At 41.6% G+C, this 17697-nt stretch overlaps 1 protein-coding gene across 11 annotated transcripts in view; it reads left to right on the plus strand.

Moving 5' to 3' along the window:
- Positions 1 to 17697, plus strand: part of TIAM1 (TIAM Rac1 associated GEF 1) — a 199509-nt gene that overhangs the window by 163206 nt on the left and 18606 nt on the right. For 9 of the 11 annotated variants that reach the window (XM_085297797.1, XM_085297805.1, XM_085297803.1 and 6 more), the window contains 2 exons: positions 914 to 1138; positions 11407 to 11513. In XM_085297797.1, coding sequence (XP_085153923.1) covers positions 914 to 1138; positions 11407 to 11513 — 332 coding nt within the window. The remainder of the gene's footprint in view (positions 1 to 913; positions 1139 to 11406; positions 11514 to 17697) is intronic. The other 2 variants (XM_085297804.1, XM_085297807.1) reach the window with 1 other exon arrangement.

Consider the following 17697-nt stretch of genomic DNA (forward strand, 5'->3'; position numbering starts at 1 on the left):
GAGACCTGGGTGGATGCAGGGACTGGAGTAGAGCCAAAAGCTGGTGGTGGGTGCAGCTCCTGTGGTCTGTGCTGTCAACAGCAACTCCCTGATGTGCTGCTCTCTGATAGAAGATTATTTGGGATTAAAACTTGGTCCAGCATGCTTCTGCCAGCTTGGGAGCGGGCCCCACTGGCTGAGTAGAAGGTCAAGTTTCCTGAGGGACCTTTGGAAGGCTACCCATCACCTGTTGGCATTGCTGCATTGCCCCAAGGCGAGCAGGAGCCAGCTGTTTTCTCCGCAGATCTCCATTTTCCGTGGGCATTGGGGCTATAAAAAGCTCCTGAAATTGGATTGAAAAAAACATGACTAACTTAACATGCGCTAGAATTTACCTTTTGAAGATTTGCCTGTTTTGTTTCTTCTTAGATGTAGCAATGAAAAACAYTCACTTATATGGAAAATGATAAACTGGGTAAAAGAAAGAACCAACCTAGCCTAATAACATAACTGTCCTRAGAGATTCATTGGTGTGTTCCTGCTGAGGTCCTGCTTCACCAAAAGCAGTGGCATAGACCCAGTTCACACTTGCTTCACACCACTCCTTCCTTCCCAGGCGTGGGTGGAGAGTTCAGAAACCTGAATCTATCCATAAATGCAGAGTGATGTGAAGAAAAAGGGGATATCTTGCTGTTGGTACATTGTGAGAGACTGCCAGGGCACCTCAAGCGTATAGATACTGGAATACCAGCTTGACAACAGATCTTGCAGAAGTCCATCAAATTTCTGTATCATTTGCAGTCATAAATGTTTACTTTATGTCTAGACATAGCRCTGTCTGGCACTTCATAAATACCGTAGCTGAGCTCCTTGATGTCTGTGGGTAACAGAAACGTTACTATGCAAGTCTTACCTGTTTCTTTGTACATTGCAGGCCTTAAAGCTGGCGATGAAATTGTTGAGATCAACAAGAAAGCTGCTGAAGACTTGGACTCAGCTTTGCTGAAAGATGTCCTTGTTCAGCCGTTGCTGTGTCTTACAGTGCGTACATATCCTGAGATAGAGGAAGGACAGAAATTAATGCAACCACCGCCACGTCGCTCGGAAAACCCATCTGACCTGAGCGACAGCATGCTGACATTTGCTGGGAGCAACCAAGGTATTGGCTTCAYTGTGGAAAGTACCATGAGGAGGATACAGATTTACAGTATGCTGATGTGATYCCATTGATCCATGTTTGTAACTTCTTTGATGAAAGTGAGAGGGATTACAGCCAAGATGTGCTGGGCAGATAATAAAAGACAGCTCTGGAAACAGTAGGATATAATCTGYAGTAGCAATGAACATGGTCAGGCTGTGAAATACATGTCGTCATAGATCCAGATATGCCTTGGGCAAGTAGCAGGACTGATTGCTGACATACTTCTGGTCTGCTCGGGAGATAGCTTTGTCTCTGGATTTGCCCATAGAATATATGAATGTCATGGCAGGGAGAGGGGACAGGCATTCACCCTCTCTGCAGCTAGCCAAGATGAGACACATAGATAATGCATAASGACAGTTCAAAACCTAAAGGCATGGATTCACATTATGGCCAAACGTGTCTAACTGGTCCCACAGCACATGGTGGTAGGAAGAAGCATTCTTGCRCACCACAGTGGATTGTTCAGAGAACTAAACTGGTAGAAAACTGGAAAATGTGAGTTATTTTATACCAGTTTAGCTTCCTGAACCAGATAAGGAGAAGCACCCATGCCGGGATGAAAGAAATGGCTGCAGAAGAGCAGGACCAGCTCTTTTGATGGCTGCTAGCCGTTGGATCTGTACAACAGCAGTACTGGAAATTGCACTGGGATAGTAGGAAAGTTCCTGCACTGTGTCTCCTCCTACCTGTCCTGCATATTCAGAGAAATGTTTCTTAATGCCCTCTTCTCCAAGCCGGGAGAGGATACTGGGTATACATGTTTGCTTTATTTTTTTGGAACAATTTAAAATATAGGAATGGCCAAAATGTAGTTTCTAGATACCAAAACCATTTTGAATTGAGGTAAATACTGTCTTCCAATCAAAAGTGAATGGATTTTGAATATGTCAAAATGCTTAGTTCTAACGTCAAAGTAAAGGTTTCAGAAATGTCAGAATAGTTGTTTTGACATTTATAAAACATTTTTGTTTTGGACATTCTTAATAAAAGCTGAAGCGAGGGGGAGGGGGGGCTGGTAAGGAAGCTGGTCGAGTGCTAGAGCTGCACAGCTGTTAGGTAAAGGAACTTCTCCTTTCACCCATCTGCTAAACTCAGCATTTTCAGGAGGACATTTTTCTTTTTAATTTTCGCTGAACTTTTCCCAGTTAGTTGATTTTTSAGTACAAAAGCCTCTTAAGCTCACCTGGTAAATGTCTGTAGCTGACCACAAGATGTCCCTATTTCCCACATAACACTAGTACATTGTGTGTGTGGGGGGGCATCCTCTTGTCTTCACCTCTGCTTTTTCACTGAAATGCATGCCAAGTATTGCACCCCAGTTCTTCACTAAAGTATATGTCTACCTTGGCTGTGAAGAAGTGGGAATTGGGATTTTCATGTCATGCAACATGGTGATTTCTAAACTACGGTGGTCACATTTGGTAACGGAGCTGGTCTCAATAAGCAGCGTCTCTGCCACCGTCATTGCTCTATGCGTTATCATTTTGAATAGTTAGGTCATCAGGGGATCCTTTTCCTTGCTGAAGCTTATGGTTTGCCAAATCCATCTGAAGAACATCTGAAGTGTTATTACTGATTTGTTCAGTAATAACACTGTGCATTATGTGAAATGAAACCATGGGACACAGCTAATCAACATGTCACACCGAAATTAGACCACCTGCCTCTGCCACTTTGAAGATTCAACTTCCTCTGTGTTGCCCTCTTTGAGTAATGTCTGTCCTCGTAGATTTTATATGATTTTCCCAGACTGGCTTTTGCATTTACTGTAGTGCAGTGGAACATCTGCTTTTTCTCCCCATTTCCTGCAGTAAGCATGTTAGCTATCTGGTGGCACAAAGTGCCTGTTTCTTAAATAGCTCCCCAAGATTGAGGCAGAGGCTCTCGCTTCCTTTTGCACTCAGATTTCTCTTGGCACAGCTGTCTGTTACTTTTGATGTGCTGTAGTCAGGTCCTTCATTTTTTTCTTTCATGCAGTAGGAGGTAAAGAAGGCTAGGACTCTCTTGACGCTTACTTTCCTTCAGATTACCGCAAATGCTTAGGTGGGAATTGCTATCATTCCTCCTCAAAGGGGAGGCAGGTAGTTCTTTAACCAATGGAAGCAGCAAAATAGTGCATCAGCAGATGTGCAGGTGTTTATGACAGCTTCTGAAAGTGCCTGTAATTGCTATACGAAATATGCCTCTAAAGAATGGCATTAAGACTGTGAAAAACTAAACAACAGCGATGTTCTAATTTGGAATTACTTAKCCAGAGGTGGGAGCAAAATCAATGATCTGCATCAAAATTTAAGGCAGGTGTTTTGATATTCACCATCAATTTCTCTTTTTAGATGATAGTGGAATGCAGTGTTTTACTGAATGGTTGCTCTTCTAGCCCTGTGCTTTTTCAGGGATTTGTTATCTAAAATTATATCGCTGTGAAATTTGGAAAGGAAGTGTATGGTCTTAKCTGGGGGTTTGTAGCTGATTCTTAGATTTTTGGTCTCAGCTCTGCAGCTTCTTGTGGGGAGCAGTCAAGTATGAAATACCCACTGACCCATTTATTTGGATCCTTGTTGATTACTGGCAGCTTGGCTAGCTGTGCAAATCAGCTCAGTGATTTCTATTATATGCTTTATTTATAGCATGAAGATTTATTTTTCTGTCCTGAACTAGTATAGCCTCTATTTCAGCAGGAGAGTGAAACATGATTGGGCCAGAATACCAGCAGGTATAAATCACCTATAGATCCACCCATTTTCCACAAATTCAGAATCTGTCTGACTGATTACACTCATGTTCTGTCATTACCGTTTTTCACTGTAGCAATTCTCCATGTGTCATGAAGGCAGCAAGGGATAGAAGTTTTATGTAAGGCAAATGATTCCATATCTTTTCAATAGAAAGGTATTGTGTTACAAATTATTTTTTTTTAGGAAGCCTTACTTGCTGGGAGGTGTTCCATGAGCAAAGATTGCTCTGGTTTTCTGGGTTGACCTCCATGGAGTGACTGCCAGCGGTCTTGTTAAATGTGATGTGATTTAYGGCTGTTTCATTATCTGGAACTACATTATATATACTGAGGTTGGGGCTAGTGCCTGCAGATCAGCTCTGTGGCAGCTGTTATTTCATTGTGTTTTCTTAATAGATTATTCTTGAGATGACCTTGGATTTTACATCTCTAATTGATATAAAAAATAGCATCTTGGATATGATGTATACTTTCCCCTAGGAATTTGCTCTGCACGATGCTTACAAAACCGCAAGTTTTCTTTCTTTCATCTATTAATATTTGTTCTGGCTTTCAATCTTCTCTCCTTCTGACACAGTCTGCATAAAGCTGGTTGAGGAGGACTAGCTCTCATTCTGTCTGGAGAAACACAACATGTTTYCCTTACTGCCTAAAAGGAGCACTGAGAGCTGCCGCCCTTTGCCACATGCAGTGTTTTGTCTCCAGGGTCTGCCCCATTTGACCCAGTGAATTCTCATTAGAAGCTGAAAACTCACACTTGCATTGCCCCCAGATCCAGCAAAGCATAAGGGAGATATTTTGTTATTAGAAGCTTTGGAATTTGGGAATGTGAGTAGGGAGTAGTATCTGTATTTGCTTGTGGTCTCCCYACAACAAACTACCTTTTCATACTCTTTTCATATTCTGAGGTAGAATTTCTGAGGTCTGGGCTTTATATACTCTTATATTTTAGAGACTCTAGCACAAGGTGCAGTGTGTAGGCATTATCTGGGAGCCATATAAATCACTATGTAGAAAGTAGCTGCTAAAAAGGAAGTGTACCACTATTTTGAAGGAGTATATTAATCTTGTAGATATGAAGCAGCTAGATATTTTTAAGGAATCTATTATTTTGCCATTCAGAAAGTAGGAGAACCAAGCTAAYGCATTCACTAACGAATGTGGTATAAAGATGAAGCAAACTTGCAAATGCACTACCATTGTTTTCTACTCCGTCTTTGTCCTTTCTCAACAGCTCTGAAGTCAAGTAMTTTGGATTTCAGAACACATTGAAACTAACAGTAACCTTAATTTCTTCTGAGTTTTTTTCCTAAGGCAGGCAACTACTTTCATCTCTTWTGTAGCATATCAAAAAATATTGTTATCTTTCAACACCTGATGTTGCAGTTCTAGTGGCATTTATAGCAGCAGCAATCTGAGGGTCTTGCATATAATTAACTGCAGATATGCAGAACTGTTGTCACAAGATCTGCTTTTTAAAAAGCTTAAAAGCAAAAAGACTGTAGAAGTTTTTCACTGATCTCCTCTGTCTTGGTGAGGACTGTGTTTTGAAGTCTCCCTCCTGGCTTTTCTGAAGTCCCTCTGAGCTGCTGCTGAAATAAGCAGCGTGGCTATTAGCACTTGAGTTTTCAGACTGCAACGCCGCAGTGTCTGAAGCTACCCGTTCTCGCTGCGGCGCGCGCGCCTGCTTTACGACAGGCAGATGTATAATCTGAATATTCTGAATATTCTTGCTGTGTTGCCGCTCCCCCTGCTGGCCCCGTGCGTGCCTGTTGGCAGTGCGCTGGAGCTGAAGGGAGGTCTGCGCGCAGCCCGTGAGCTGCGTCCTGTTACTTGGTCTTGGTTTTAAAATCCAAAGTCATTTAATGTAACCGTATACTGAGCRATGGAGTGAAATGCGTTAATCGCGGAAGGAATGGCTGTTTTATTCTAGTCACAGTATCCTTGGTTTCCAGTGCATGAGCACGAGTATTCCTGTTTATTCCAACCAGACTACTCAAGTACATGACCTTAGACACGTGTTTGACTAGGCTCCTGGACAGGTCAGGGTGAAAAGTGACTGCAGRGCATCTGAAAAAGGGAAGGCTAATTTTGCCTGCATTTTTCAACGTAGAAGTGGTTTCATTAGATGACATTCAACAAAGATATTTCTATATTTGAACAGTGTATTATGTATTTGAAGTACAAATGCAAGCAGCAGGATTCTATCAAAAAGGAAAAGACATTTACAGGATTTGTTCTATAGCCCTCCAGAAAAGGCAGTTTTCCAGTGTGTTCCTATACTGTCCTTTGCTCATTCTGTTGACTATAACTGAGACAGTTGTAGCTGAGTTTTGCAGTGTCTTTGTGAAAGTTAATCAGTTCTGTAGGACTTCCCAGTGGGACAGAACAACCCAATGTAAAAATGATGTATCCTTCTTCTATGTTTCCRTGTTTGAAAGCCAATCAGAATTCTTCTAAAAAGGAAAGAAAATTACACTAACCTTTTGTWTTGTGGATTTATAAATCGAGTTTTGTCCCAAGTAAAACTTAATCTCAGAGAGACAGATCCCTAACTATTTGCAAGCAAATTGTTCAGTTTAATGGCAAATTTTATTTCTGAAAAGGCCTCAGTTGTAGTRGTGGGGCTATTTACCAAGAGCAGTTAGGAAAGTCACTTTCTGTTTAAGGAAGTTATTGTCCARGTAAGTTACATGCTTCTAAGATGAAAGTCAAGCATGGATCCCCAGAAKCCTGGCCAATGGCATCTCCACAATACTTCTTGTAAGGGTGTTCACACCTGAGTGTAAGAGTAAGAGACACCTGAGTGTCTTGGCTAGGGTTYGACTTCAGGCTTCACATTCTGGCAGATCTTGACTGCAGATCACTGCCCTGGTTGCTCCGGGTCACACACCGGTGCCTTAGCAGCCTCACAGCCTTGCCTTTGATGGCAATGTCAGCTCAGATACCTGTAGTGGCCAGGCATGGGTTTGTTTCCTACWCTGCTGTCCCTTTTGCATCCCCTCTGTCACCTCTGGCTGAGGGACAGTGAGGAGTGGTAACACATKAAACAGCAGCACTTGGATTTGCTGGAGGGCATCTTCCTCCGGGGCTTGTATGAGGACTTGGGCACTTCAGTTCTCATTAGCTCCAAAATTAGCTCTAAAAGCCCCACTCAGCTGCTGCCTTGATGCTCCTAAGGCTGCAGGTGTACCAGAAGCATCATGACCGCCGCAGGCGGCCCTGGGAGTTTAGGCAGCTCTCCTCAGTGGCTCTCCCGTTTCCCCCGAGTTGTACCGTAACAAATGCGTGCAGGGCCGTGCGATGAACTGGATTAGGGAAGCCAGCAAAAAATAAGTGGATAAGTGGTTATTTCTGTTCAGCTCATTGCCTGGCTGGGCGGCAATAGAAAGAAGAGAACAAGTAGGCCTGGCGGAGCCGAAAGACAGTGCGCCCCTACTCAGTAGGTGACTTCCGTCCTTTCGACTTTCAGGTTCCCCTTTGTTTAACCAAAGTGCCTTGCGGTTCGCGCGTGCCTCCGTGAGAGATGAAGGCACCGGAAAACCATGAGGCAAAGGTTGTAGGTGGCCAACCTCGTTGCTTGTGACTTGCAGCACTTCACATGCTGGCGAGGGGCTGCCTTTGCTAGCGCCTCCTGTTGCTGCCCGGTGGCCGGTTCAACGTGCTCAGGAATAAGGCATCAGGATCCTAAAATGATAAACGTGTAGGCTCGTTTGATTTGTATGCTGCTTTTTGTGCTAGCAGGATGCACACTTCTGAGCCACAGAAGAAGAAGATGCACACTCCACAACTGACAGGGCTTGGCTGGGAATATTTATTTCCATTCCAGTAAAAAAAAAAAAAATGTCTGGCACCAAGAGTTAGGCTTTAGGAGCACTAAAAGATATTATGGGACTCTTGTTAAAATCTCAAGCGATAGCAACCYTGCAAATTGGAAGTGTGGAAAATTTTAGCCAGCCGTTGGCTGGTACTTAAGTTTGACGTARTTCTCCAGGCCTTGAAGCCCCAGCACCTTTGCAGCAGTGGTATAAAACTTCCTTTTATGTTGTTAGTTCAAGCCGTRAGTAGAAGTTATTTAACGGGCTTTAGTCATAATGTCGTGGGTATTATCCTGCCGAGGCAACCTGGGAGCTCTTGAGACCTCCACCCATGCTTGTGGCCACATAGGCCTGTCCTCTTTTCCTGCTGCTTTTTGGGTTTCCCTCTGCAATTCCTTAAGGCCAAGCGGAGCCCACACGTTGTTGTCCTTAGCAAGCCGTGGCGCTGAGGCAGTGTTCAGGTGCTCCAGGAGGAAATGGGTGCGTTGTCCTCAGAGCTCCCTTGCGGAGCTAAGTAAAGATTTACAGGGCAAAAATAAAATGATGTAATGAACCTGACAGAAATGGGACAGTAATGATAAGGCATTAAATAGCTGTTTCAGGAATGTGCAGCGTTATTGAGGTGGTTGCCTGTGTTTAACAACCAGCAGATAAACCTGCTAAAGTACACGTTGCCTTTGGCAGCTTAAGACTATTAGAAATGCCCTGAGCACATGTACTGTGTGACTGCTCATTAAGACGTAAGTGAAAGATTGCTGTCTACTGGGTAAAAGCGTTTACRCTGCAGGAAACAGATTAAGTGGTGTCTTAGTATACAGGAAAAGAAAAAGTGACAGTTTAAAAGCAAAAAGCAACCCCTCCCCAAACAAACATTATTTGCCGTGGCTCGATAAACAGCTGCAGGATTCATTTCACACAACTTCTAGTGGAAAATTAATTGTAATGAATAGATGYGGATTGCTCTAACTGAATTATGACACCTAGCAGATTTTTCTTTTATAGCATAAGGGTTTTAAGTCTCTTTTTCACACATTAATAAACAGATCAGAAGGCAGTAAAGATGGATATGAGCAAGGCACAGCAAGAGTAACTTTGTACAGAAGAAAACACTTCTTCAAATAGATCTTATATTGCCAAACATCCCTTACMAGCCCATCTTTTCCTTATATTTTCAAAAGGAATAGGCCTCTTTGGGGAGCTCAACTATGAACTGTCTTTTACATCCTTTTAATTTGATTTTATTTGGTGTCCAATTTAGATACAATCTAGTATGCGGAATATTTTCTGATTTTAGTTCCAGATTTCTGAATTTCAATTTTCTACATTATTTCCAGACTCAATACGGTGGAATTCTTGTAAGATTGTGCAAGATTTTTTTTTTTTTTTTTGCTAATAGTGGTTGAAAGCTTGCAATAACAGCAGCTGAAAGTTGAGTGCTAAAGAACACAGACCTAGATCTCTGTCCTCAGACTTGATTTAGAGAGCCTAATCTAATATGTGTTCTTCAGCCAGCTTTATGTATTAACATAACACTCATTGAAACAAGAGCAGTGGCTTTTTAATTGCAGGAAAAGGAMAACAGAACTGAATTTCTTGTTCGTTTAGGAAACATCTTAGATACCATCATTTTTATTTCATGAAACATACTTCAGTCCAGTACAAATACAAGCAAATGTGTTAGAAATGTGTAACCAGTTATTTCAAAATCTTTATAACAGCTTGCCATTTTATTTAAATTAATAAAAAAAAGGAAGAAGCAGCCCATCCACTCTACTATCGCTTTTCTAATCAAACCCTGTTGCATTAAACTGAAACATATCAGAATAACAGATGTGTGTTATCTTCACCACTGCCTTTTCACTTACAGCGTCGCTATTTAGTCAAATGCTCCTTTATAGACAAATACACGTGACTTACCTAAATTGAAATGTCTAATTGAAAATAGAAAGTACCATAAGAGTAATCATGGGATTTAAATAGAATTGGTGCTGCATTCAATGTGCTAAATCACCGTTACCTTTGCAACATGCTCGTATTTCAACCTAGTACTGAATAGGGCATGGCTGCTGGACCAGTGGGTTATGACAACATGATAGCATGCTCTTGGGCTGTTTATATATATATAGCAAATTGAAACATTTTCTGTTCTGTTACAGAAAAGTGATGGTTTTCCACTAAAATGTTTAAATGCTACATGCTAACAGCAAAAAAAAAAGAAAAAAAAGAGAGAGAGAGAGATACTAACATAGGCTGTTGATTCTTGATTTTCAAAAGTAGTGGCTTTGTGAGTTGCTGCACCCATTGCATTTTGTTCAGGTTTTTCTGCATTATTTGAAGAATAAACTTAATGGCATGAAAGGCATAATCCATAGGGGTATATTCACTGGCCTGATGGTGTGACAGGATGCAAGCAGGGAGTCGTACCTGGAATGCCACCTTTCTGAGTCCAGCCCCAGAGTGTGCCCGCTGAATTAACTCCTCCTGATGGGATTATGGGGGAGGAAGGGAAGAGAAGGGAATGTTAAAAGTAATTAACACTGGGATTCAGCTTCTGTGAAGTGTCTCTTTAAGCTGCCATGGAACTGAATTGAGGTGTGCAGGATTTTCCTAGCAGAGTTCATTCCATCCCTGCTGAACTACCCTTCCACAGAAGAGCAATGAGTGGTTTCAAATTAAAATAGGATGCAGAAATGCTGCATGTGTGTGTGTACATACATAAAAATAATACATATTGTTTCTTATAGAGGATGCTACTCGCTGTGGCATCTCCACTTTTTTTTTCATAGTCAGTTAAAAATGCTGGCTGTTTGTTATAACTTGCAGTATCTGGAAGTTCAATGTATGTGAATTCAGATTTCCCATGAAGATTAGTTAAGGTGTAGTAGTACTGCTTCTTACAGCTATTTGAGTCAGAGAATGAGGTCCTGAAATAAGCTGTATGCACACAGAGCTCCAAGGTTGGGGTTAGTTCTTTTAGTTCTTCTGTCAGTTGCAGATGATTCATCATCTATTTTACAAAGTTAGGAAAGAGTTATTATTTGTATCACAAGTGTAGCTTCCAAAGAGTGCTAAGGCATAGTTGTGCATGATTGCTGCCACGTACTGATGAAACAAAGTTCAGTTTCCAGATAATGTGACGACTCCTAAAAACTGCTTAAATTTTTTCTCTCTCTTTTTTTTTTTTTTTTTTTAATGGGCATCGAAACTCTCTAGCAGATGTATCAGGCCAGAACTGCAATTGATTTAAAATTCTCATGTTCAGCTTCTTCAGAGGAGTGATCACCCAAGACTTTGTTCTTGCCAGTACACACTTACTGATGTACTGGAGTTTCCATTTGAAACCACTGATGTGTAAAGGTAGGCAACTGTGTGCCAACTAAGAACTTACCTAATAGAGGTAAGAATTTCAGCATGGCATTTTGGCCTTATCTCTGAACCAGCTTTCTAATCTAAATACTATGCCTGGCCACAGCCTGTAGTTAAGCCTGGCCCCTGCCCTAACCCCAGGCAGCCCTTTGACGTCGCTGAGTGCCTCTGGCGTGATGTCTTGCTGGCATGTACTTAGCTGCGGGACAGGGCCTGACTGTTCAGGGAAACTCAGTACCTGTTGTACTCAACTTTGCAAATTTTAGGAGGTTATGGTCATGTTTTCACATGCATCTCCATTTCAGCAGGGCACCCGCTTTGTGGCGACCCAGACAGCTCTGTTGAGACTGCTCCAGAAGAAACAGAAGTGCAAGACTTGGAATCATCTGATGAGGCTGATAAGATGAGCAAGGTGAGAAATTTTTATTTTCACATGACGCAGAGCAAAAGCACACTAGACTCACAGCTGATGTGCTGATTTCACAGCTGTACACAATTAGAGCATCCTTCCTGGGAAAATATTGATCTTACTTTTAAGGTGTTTATAGATGATACTGAATGTAACAAATTACGGCTTTGATTATGGACTTGTGCCCCTTTCCCTTGCAGCGGTAAAGAGCAGGCGTRGTTCTCATCTTCAGTGTCTTGTGATAATGTTTCCACATATTTTTAAAATGGGCTAGCTTATCACCTCCTTTCTCCAGAGCAGGTCAGTTGAACCAAAAGATCAGATGGATTATTACAATTTCTTACTCTTTCTTGATTTCAAGGCATGGGAGACATGTAAGTTACAATATTTCCTTAAATCAATAGCATAGCGCACGTGATAGCTTTTAAATGCAAACCAATTATATCCAAACTACCTTAAATTGAAGCAAAACTCCAATTATAGCTAAGAGGCTGTGCAAATGGATTGCTAATTGCCATCTATTAAAGGATGGGTTTTGCTGTGGTTGGAGTTTGCACTTGCTCTGGTGCTGGGGAGCTTCACACAAAGTTAACTGTGATGATTACTGGCTTTTCAGGCAGAATCAAGTAAGATTATTTTAAAGTTACTGATTACTTTTAAGTATTTGTTGCATAAGTGATGTTGAGAGTTTACAGCTACTTTTCTATAGAATGCATGTTCTCAGGAGTATCTGTTCTCACTGAATTTGTGTTTATGTACAGGTGTTTTTTTTTCTCAGCTCTTATTTTAGCTAAAATGTGTCACAGTGAGTCCTGAATTGGTCTCTATGTTATTCTACTTGGTTCTTGTAGTGAAAGGAAGGAAGAGACCCTGGCCTCTTGTTTCCTGATCTCTTATGTCTTGCTAGCCTGTAGTTTTGTCTTTGATAGCCAGAGAGTGGAAGTCAGATAAGAGAAAACATTCCTATACATGAAATACATGTGGAGCTTGCATGCAAAGAAAGTGATTACTCCTGCAATTTCTTTCCAACTTTTCTTACAGAACCTTTTCTTGTAAGTACAAAGAATTTGTTTTTGAGAAAGTGGAGTTGTTTACTGATACTCTTGGATTTTTAACTGTGAATGCATGGGATATTCATGTGTTCTGAAAAGTCTTTTCTGTTAAGCACTGAAGCTGTGGAAGAGCACTGAGCAGAACACACAGCTACTTGGGGAATAGATGTTCTTGTTGTGTTTTCTGTAGCTTTCTATTTGTGAACCATGTAAGAGGCTGCAGGGTTCCATTTTGCATCTTGYCTCCTGGATCTTCAGAGCTGTAATTGCCTAAAGCAAGGCGTAAGGATTACACGATTAGCCTAGTGGCTCAGCAGATTTAGTTAAACTGAGAAATATGTGTTAGCAGCTCTAATGCTTAATATTCATACAATGGAAGAGTAACTCATAAGTCTAATAAGCCCCAGTTCCAGGGAGAGGAAAATCTATCTTTCTGTAAGTGAAATGTTGATGTTGTTGCATCCTTTTCTTTTAAACTTGAGAATTGCCTTATGTTGTTTGTACGGTGTAGAGGAGAATAAGGTATTTGCTTCTTTGCATTTTGTTTGTTATGGGACAGAGTGCTTGAAAGTGTTTCTTGTGGAAAAAGCATACATTTATCTGCAGTATTTATATAGTGTGCTGGTCTTGGCAGACTGGTGAATTCATCTGTCCCTTTTCATGTAGAAGAACTCTATGCTCAGGGATCTTGCTTTGTGGTTCTTCTCTAGCTAAAGCTGTAGGAATCCTAGAGTTATTTTGCTATACCCRTTGAGAATTCTAGTAAGTGGTAGAAGGGAGGAAGTCACTGCTTCAAATATTAATTTTTAATACAATAACAAAAATCCTCATGAAACTAAGAAACTTTTAAAAATTAAATTAATGAGGGTTTGCTTAACCTCTTTGCTTTTCCATGTGCTTGGGAAAGTCGATCTGCATGGGGAGTAATGAATCTTTCTGCAACATGCRTTGCTCCATAGAAAATCGCTACCCTGCTGGTACTGTGAGGAGGARAATCAAAGGTGCTTTCCTGTCCACACCTTGCCACACCTTTCCATGCTCCTAGGATTATGTAGCGGATGATTAGGCTGACGTCCTCTATGCTGTCTTTCCCAGGTTATTTTTGTACACAGGAAGTAAAATGCTCTGCCCTCATACCGCCAGGAGGGGCATGTTCCTATACGCTGCCATTACTACCACAACTTCCAGTCTTTCCCTCGGATGGAGGCATTAAGGGGAGACTTTCTGATTCTTTCTCTTGTTTATTTACTGCCCTTCTTGGCAAGAGCAGGGCAGGAGTACTCTTAGCCACTCACAGAGGCTAGCAGAGGAAATCCAGTTGAACGGCACTGGAGCCTACCAGCTCAATGCAAAGTTCGCCTTCTTGCAGTGCAGATGCAGCATTAGCAGCCGAAGATCTGAAAAACAGCGTTTGGATTTTTTTTTTTTTTTTTTTTTGCCTTGCAATGGCATGATTCTGAAACAGGGCTTAATCCTGCAAATGCCACTGCTCTACACCTTCACGGTTGTCTGCTGATGCCCGCAAGCTCTGCTGAGGAGGAGAGCTCTGAGGAAATTTCCCAGTTCTCTGGCCAGCAGAATGATTCTAGATGAGAGTTAATAATTCATGGGAAAAGGAGAGGAAGGTAGCGCTGCGACTGTCCTTCATGTGTTCTTGTAGCGCATGCTCGAGTAGGCTTTTTATGAAGGTAAGTTGTGTGCAATTCTACCAAAAGCCAGACCTGGGTCCCTTCTGACTTATCTGTAACKCTGTCACGTAGGTGATTGATGGGTATGTATCATAGGAGATAGTTGGATGTGTCTTTTCTCCTCCTCCTCCTCCTCTTCCTCCTCCCTTCCAGCTGTCCCTTTCCCTTCCCCCATCTCAGCATGTGTKCATGGGGGTGTGAGTTTGCTTAGTAGTGGTGCATTTGCTTTTTAATCCGTGAAAGCCTCCAAGCTGTTGATGGTGGTGGAGGATTGGAGGGTGCTCCAGTAGCTTTGAGGATCCTTCCCTCTTCRGAAAATCCTGTCTTCTCTATATCCTTAAGAACAGATCCACAAGGAAAGACTKCAAAATATGGAATTCACTTCTCCCTTGCTGTCCTCAAAGGAATCATTATAATAATAAGCGAAAAACCAGGATGACTGTAAGACTGTTCTGATAAAATACTAGAAACCCATTTCCAAAGTAGGTGGAGGCATTTGCAGTGTGGTGCTGTGGGACAGCTGTTACTCTCTGAATTTGCTCCCACTCTAATTTCATGATGCCTTCACTGTGTCAAGCAGCTCTTAGGTTTAAATCTGCATAAACAGTAGTGGGCAGGTATGCTTTCTAGGTATGTGGGGTTTTCCCCCCCTCCCTCTCTTTAAGTGATGCAGCTGACTCCTAACTTTCCCCAGTTTATGTGGGAGCCAAGCCTGAGGAGGAGGAGAGAACTGGGAGGGTGAATTGTGGAGGGGGAAAGGAAAGCGTGATCACTGCCACCTCTTCAGACTTGTGTTTTTGTAGCACGTGAGTTCAAGTTTTAGGCTGTTTATGAAATCTAGATGGTGACTGGTCTCCATCTGAGACTAGTCAGTCTCAGATCAGCCTCTTGCACYGCATATCTGTCCTACTAGAGTAATTTCTTAAGTAGTTACTTGCCTCTGTGATGACCTGACTGTTTTGGCCCTTCAAATAGCATAGGATAAATTGAGGTACAAAGGAGGTACTATATAAATAGGTGCTTAATGTTGCAGGTTACCAAAAGCCAAGGTAAGGGTTATTACATCAGAAGATCAGTCTTCATGCATAGTGTTTCCTATAACGAACTGAGTCCTTTCAATTTGACATGGAATGTGTTTTTAGAGCTGTAATCAATTAAAATACTGCAGGACACTTACTTCTCCTTGTTTCTAATTTAAGACATCTGCCTCTTGAAATTAAAGTTAATTACCTTGCAGYGCTTGTGCTTAGAGGAGCATGCTGTAATGCTCTGTGTGTGTACATGCTTATATAATTTAGAGGTATTTTTTTCAAAGAAAATAGGTCTTCTTYTCTCTGTGGCATTATTTAAAACCAGAGTTAAATCTCAAAACCTTCAATGTGTTGCAATGGATGTGAAAGGATTAAAATAGAGATTTGAGGGGGTAGGTTTTCCAGTAAYAGAACTGGCTTTTTTAAAGATCTTTTAATTCTGTGCTTCTGTCCCTTCAGATATTTAATATTCTTATGCAGTGTCGTTTGTAGCCAATCGGCTCATGCTCAGCCACAGGCAATAGGCATTTATATTCCAGGGCTGCCTTCACCTCTCCTTTTCTGCATTTCAGCCTTTCTGCTGAAGTTTTCATCTTAATGATTCCATGAAGAGCAGCATTAAATTCTCAGCGTTAGCTCATAGTCAGTTCTTAATTCTAGCTGATGTAGAGAGTGAACYAGGCCTATGGCAAATGACACATGAGGAAAGGCTTTGCTTAGAGAAATATGGTCGTGGCCCTTTCTTATTAAAATGCAGCAGTCTTCTGTGTTGTGTATCAAGTAAGCAGCATGGAATATTTGTCTGGAGTGGGAAAGCATTTCAAATCAGCCGAATATGTGGAGAACTGGGATTTTTCTCATAGCCGAGCTTGAAAACGCTGAATGACAGTTCTCACGACACTGCCTTTCCAGCGATGTCGGCTCTTTGGAGAGTTAACCGTAAACTCAAGAACAAAAGCAATGTGAGATCCAGCGACTCTCTGTACCGTATGCTGTATTTGGTGAGCAGATCTGCTGTGCAGTGTGACTAGACTAAGTAATTAGCAGTTAAACGGATTTTCGTGCTGTTTTAATTTTAAGGTTATAAATTTGAGACTAAGCTGTAATGTATATAGGCAGTAGAGGCACTTTGTTATTGTGCAATGTCATTAACAATCCGGGCAATATGAGAAAGGATGCAATTTGCCTGAATTTGGTTTGGGAAACTAGTAATGCTTAGAATTTACTGCCTATTGTGGGACACGGGTGTTGCATGCTGTTTAAGAAGACTTTCTGTCTCATACCCAGGCACCTATGTATTTTTATAAAGTGAGTGCCAGAGGAAATTGCAGTCCACTCTCTCAGAGCTATAGGGCAGGCAGCCAGGGCAACATGAACTGCTTGGCAATTTTAAGGAAGTGCTCCTGCCTGAGAAGGATGTGAGCTTAGCTCCTGTGCTCAGCCACTGCCGAGAAGAGGTTAATGCCCTTGTAAAGTAAACTTCGTTTTACAGCCCAGTCGTGCAAGCTCTTTGTCGCATTTTAAGGTTGCTAGATGGGATTGCTTGCACAGTTGTGCCTAAAGTGAGATGCAGTAATTCTCCTAGAGAAATCCCAGCTCAGTGATATCTTTTTAGCAGCTGGCAAACAGAGCTGGTATTGGGAGATAAAGGGATTTGGTTGTATTCCAGACATTCCCTGTTCTGTCTACTTTTGGTAGGAAAATGGTGACAGACACTTTTGTTAAYGCTGTTTGAGATTTTGAAGCAAAACAATTGTATTATGAATCTCACTGGGTGCAATACGCATCTACCAGGTCTGTCTAGCAATTCATTTTAAGCGCATGTGAGGTAGAAGGTGGAAAAAACTACATTCAGGAAGCAAACAGTTTGTTCAAAGAGCAAGCAGGAACAGGCTTGTGAATGTTAATGTGCTTGAGACTTTGCCTGTCTGAAGAGTAGCAGGTGAGTGATACTTGGGGGGAAACGTTTAAAAGATGTGAGGAGCAGAAGGGGCAAAGCAGAACTTAGGGGTGGTGTTAGCTGGAACTGGGCTCGGGTGAAGTCAATGAGCATTTGTAAAGTATGCGTGTGTAGAGATAAGGTTTTTAAGTCTTCCAGACTTCCTTTTTGTAATGTGGGTATAACTACTCCTTAAGAGGCAGACTGTGTGCCTATATAACATATATTCAATGTTTAGATACTTATTTCACATTCTATATGGATTTTCTCCACCTTTCTTTGGGTGACCCATCTTCTCCTGTAACATATTGCAAGTGAACACCCAGTATGAAGAGCTGTCGACAGCAGGGTATGAAGCATGAACTGCTTAAAACACTTTATATGGAATCAAGCTCCAAAAATAAACAACGTTTTTATACATTTTAACTATTCTTAATTGTGCCTTTCACTCTTAAAAGAATGTGCYGCTGCATATGC

The sequence above is a fragment of the Rhea americana genome, unplaced genomic scaffold (assembly GCF_003343005.1).
Source record: "Rhea americana isolate MKP2758 unplaced genomic scaffold, rheAme1 scaffold_130, whole genome shotgun sequence".
NCBI lineage: Eukaryota > Metazoa > Chordata > Aves > Rheiformes > Rheidae > Rhea > Rhea americana.